This window comes from Parasteatoda tepidariorum, chromosome 3 (genome assembly GCF_043381705.1).
Source record: "Parasteatoda tepidariorum isolate YZ-2023 chromosome 3, CAS_Ptep_4.0, whole genome shotgun sequence".
Classification (NCBI taxonomy): Eukaryota; Metazoa; Arthropoda; class Arachnida; order Araneae; family Theridiidae; genus Parasteatoda; species Parasteatoda tepidariorum.
Window position 1 is genome coordinate 94,924,749 of NC_092206.1, and position 3,674 is coordinate 94,928,422.

A 3,674-nucleotide genomic window follows, 5' to 3' on the forward strand; every position below is an offset into this window, starting at 1 on the left:
AATTACTAACTGTTAACTCTGCAAAAAATAGCCAATAGAAAAATACGTAATCGTAAATTTTCATGGCTAGCTTTGTTTTTAAATAAAAAAAATGTGAAATTTTCGTTTGTTGCAAGTTATTTCGCATTAGAGCGCGTATCCTCGCTAAACTGTTCCCGTACCCCTGGGGGTGCGCGTACCCCACTTTGGGGAACACTGCTCTATAATATAAATAACTCTTTTTTTTAAAAATAAAAAAGTAGTTTTGGTAACTGCTATGAATTGATAACATTAATACATTAAGTACTAAAGTTTATTGACAAAAAAGTTTTTGCTTTAAAGTTTTTTCTTTCTATTTTATGAGGTAACATAATTTAGGAAATAGCAAGTTGTGTTTATAGATGTTGTGAATTGTGGTAACAGTAATTCAAAACTAATAAGGTTTCTTACCAGAAGAAATAAAAATTGTTTTGCTTTTTAGGATATTTCTATTTAATGAGATAACACGTTTCAGGGAAAACAAACTGTTTTTATTACCATCGTAAATCAGCAAAAATATTTCATTCCTAAAACAGTTGAGGTTTTATAATCAAAAGAAATTTTTTTTTAATTAAACTTTTTAAAGACTCTTCTGGTATACGAAATAATTCATTTCAGCAAGTAAGAGACTAGTTTTATAACTATTGCGAATTGTTAATAGTACTTCTGTCGGATACAAGTACCGACGGAAATAAATATGAAAGGACTGAAGGAAGTAGAAGATCAAGAAGCTTCATTTGGTAGACGATTTAATAAAGAACTATTTACATATATATACAAAACATCTAACTCAGTGGTTCCCAACCTTTTGTGGACCATCGCCCCCCTTTTGGGGTCAGCTGACACATATCGCCCCTTTCTCTTTTTGCTCAAAAAACCATTCATTGTTGCTTGTGAGCAACCAAACACTGAAAATATGTTATGTTATTTGATTTTAATTTAAATTGTAATGCAAATAAGGAGGCACATTTAACCTGTCATTTTTATTAATTAAAAAAATTGTGCAAATTTTTTTTTTTAAAAAAGAAATTATATTTAAAACGGAATAATCAAAACAAAAGTACATTTTTTTTTAAATTCATATTTTAATGTAATCAAGAAAAAGTTAAAACGTTAACAACTAAAATTTGAGAAAAAAAAATGAAGTGGGAGAAAGTACATTTTTACCACTTCAATGACTGCCCTGTGCTTGGTGTATTTCAAGTTAAAGCTTGAATGCCAGGTTTTATGCTCGTCAGATTTAAACGCGGGTCTCCTTTGAAGCAAATGTCCAAATGTTTCTCTTTGCATTGTGAGCAGCTGAAAGACAGAACTAAATCCTCTCTCCAATAAATATGTAGACGGGAACGAGATGAGAAGTGGCTCAGTTTGTTTCCACAATTGTGGATAAGTGTCCATAAGCTTTACCCAAGCTAACTCGTAACCGTATTTTTTAAAGACGACTTTAGCCTCACAGTCATACTTCAAATCTAAAAACTCAGTCTACAAAGAGGAAGTGAGCTTATCCACAACTTCAAAAGAGAAAGGATCGAAAATCCAATCCGGAATTTCTAATTTCATCAAATCTTTAAATCTTGATTCCATAACTGATCAAGGTGATCAGTAAAAATTAAGATTTTATTTTCGAGAATCTCGATATCTGCCATTGAACACTTTTTAAGAGTTGGAAATTGCATTAGCTCTTTGCGACCAATGTTTGACTTGTAGATATCAAACTTGGCGATGAATGAAGATATGATTCCCTTAGCCTTGATAATGTTCATTTTATTTCCTTGAAGTTTTACGTTGATTTCCTTCATTTTTTCAAAACTATGAGTGAGGTACGCAGTTTCCAACTTGCGTTGCTTCAAACTCTCACTTAAAACAGGATCAGTGGTGTCGAGAAACTCAGTAACCGAATCCAGCAATTCGAAGAAACGGCTCAGTTTCCTTTTGAAAGCCATCTCACAGCTGTATGTAGGAGCAGGAATTCGAAATCTTCATCATTTTCATGGCAAAGTTCTCGGAACAAACGGTTATTAGGAGAATTAGCTTTTATTTTATTGATGCCAGAAATAACCAATTTTTCGCAGCCAAAAGTTGACGATGAATGACATAATGAATGGTGAGATAACTTCCGGTACTTCTTTTTTAAGGTGACCCAGAAACCCAGTATGACAACCAGACATGGTTGGAGCACCATCTGTTGCACAAGCACTTACATTTGTGAGGGGAATTTCTTTTACCTCAAAATAATCTTTGACCAATTTAAAAATCGACGATCCTCTTTTATCTGTGTTCAAAGTTCTTGCAAACAATATTTCCTCGTTAATCTCCTTACTCTCATTTATGAATCTCACGTAAGCTAAAACAGCTTTGTTATCTATCACAGTTGATACATCAATCTGCAACGCAAATTTACCTTCTTTCAGAAATTTGATGAGTCTTGATTCAACGTCGGCAGCCATCTCATCAATACGCCTAGAAACAGTATTATTGCTCAGAGGAACAGAGTGACTTATCAGATTACCACCTGCAATACCAAATAGTATGACGAAAACGATCCTGCACTTGAACTTTTTTTAATTTTTAACTATCTTAATTCTTTGTCTACACCAGAACCATAGGTTTCATATATATTTTCAATTTCAATCTCAAATAGCTCTTATTATTAATATTATTAGCAATTTTTATCTTTTGAGTACTCGTCGCCCCCCTAAGGATTATCGCCCCCTTGAGAAGCTCTATCGCCCCCAGGTTGGGAACCACTGATCTAACTATTAACATTTTCTTTCAGACAAGTTATTTCTACCTCTCATCTCTGTTCTATTTACAATTGAGACTGATGCCACTCAAAATATAAAAACATAAAGCTCTTACCGTAGATGGCGCTACAACTTCATAACTTTTAAGGTTCATTATGAGAAGAAGAAAAAATTTATTCGGAAAGTAAATCCTAACAGCTATCTTATGTTACCAATTCGAAGTAACAAACTCATCTATGATATGAATGAACTATTTTTTAGCAAATAACAAGTTGTGTTTATAGATCCTGTGAATTGTGGTAACAGTAATTCAAAACTAATAAGGTTTCTTATCAGAAGAAAAAAAATTTGATCTGTTTTTTAGGATGTTTTTATTTTATAAGATAACCCATTTAGGGAATAGCTATTGAGGTTCATAACCAAAAGAAATTTTTTTTAACAAAACTTCTTAAAGGCTCTTCTATTATACGAAATAACTCATTTTAGTAAATAACAAGCTGGTTTTATGAGTGTTGTGAATTGGTAACAGAACTTCATAACTGTTAAGGTTTTTTTTTTCTTTTTTTTCTCCCCTTTAATCAGAAGAAGATTTTTAGGATGTTTATTAGATAACCCATTTAGGGAATAACAAGCAGTTTTTATAACATCGTTAATCTGCAAAAATAATTCATAGCTGTTGAGGTTCTTAGCCAAAAAGAAATTTTTTTAACAAAACTTCTAAGCATTTTAGTATACTGTGAATAAGTGATAGTAATTCATAACTCTTAAGGTTTCGTTTCTGAAGAAAAAAAAAGTTTTTATTTGCTTTTTAAGACATTTCTGTTTTATGAGATAACACATTTTAGGGAATAACAAGCTGTTTTTATAACTGTTGTGATTTAAAAGAGACTGATTCGTAACTGTTAAGAATTA

The 3,674-nt window shown here is 31.9% G+C and overlaps 2 protein-coding genes across 2 annotated transcripts; both read right to left on the reverse strand.

Annotated features, from left to right (window-relative positions):
* Positions 1-1,577: 1,577 nt before the first annotated feature.
* Positions 1,578-1,961, reverse strand: LOC122272020 (protein FAM200C-like). The gene has a single exon (XM_043054962.1). It carries the CDS (start codon positions 1,959-1,961, stop codon positions 1,578-1,580), a length of 384 nt encoding a protein of 127 aa, XP_042910896.1.
* A 96-nt stretch (positions 1,962-2,057) lies between these two features.
* Positions 2,058-2,465, reverse strand: LOC139425304 (protein FAM200C-like). Its single transcript, XM_071179282.1, has one exon. The coding sequence runs from the start codon at positions 2,463-2,465 to the stop codon at positions 2,058-2,060; it is 408 nt and encodes a 135-aa protein (XP_071035383.1).
* Between the last annotated feature and the right edge of the window lie 1,209 nt (positions 2,466-3,674).

Excerpts from the sequence above, each read along its gene's own strand:
- LOC122272020 (XM_043054962.1), bottom strand. The coding sequence starts at position 1,961 with ATGGCTTTCAAAAGGAAACTGAGCCGTTTCTTCGAATTGCTGGATTCG.
- LOC139425304 (XM_071179282.1), bottom strand. The coding sequence starts at position 2,465 with ATGGCTGCCGACGTTGAATCAAGACTCATCAAATTTCTGAAAGAAGGT.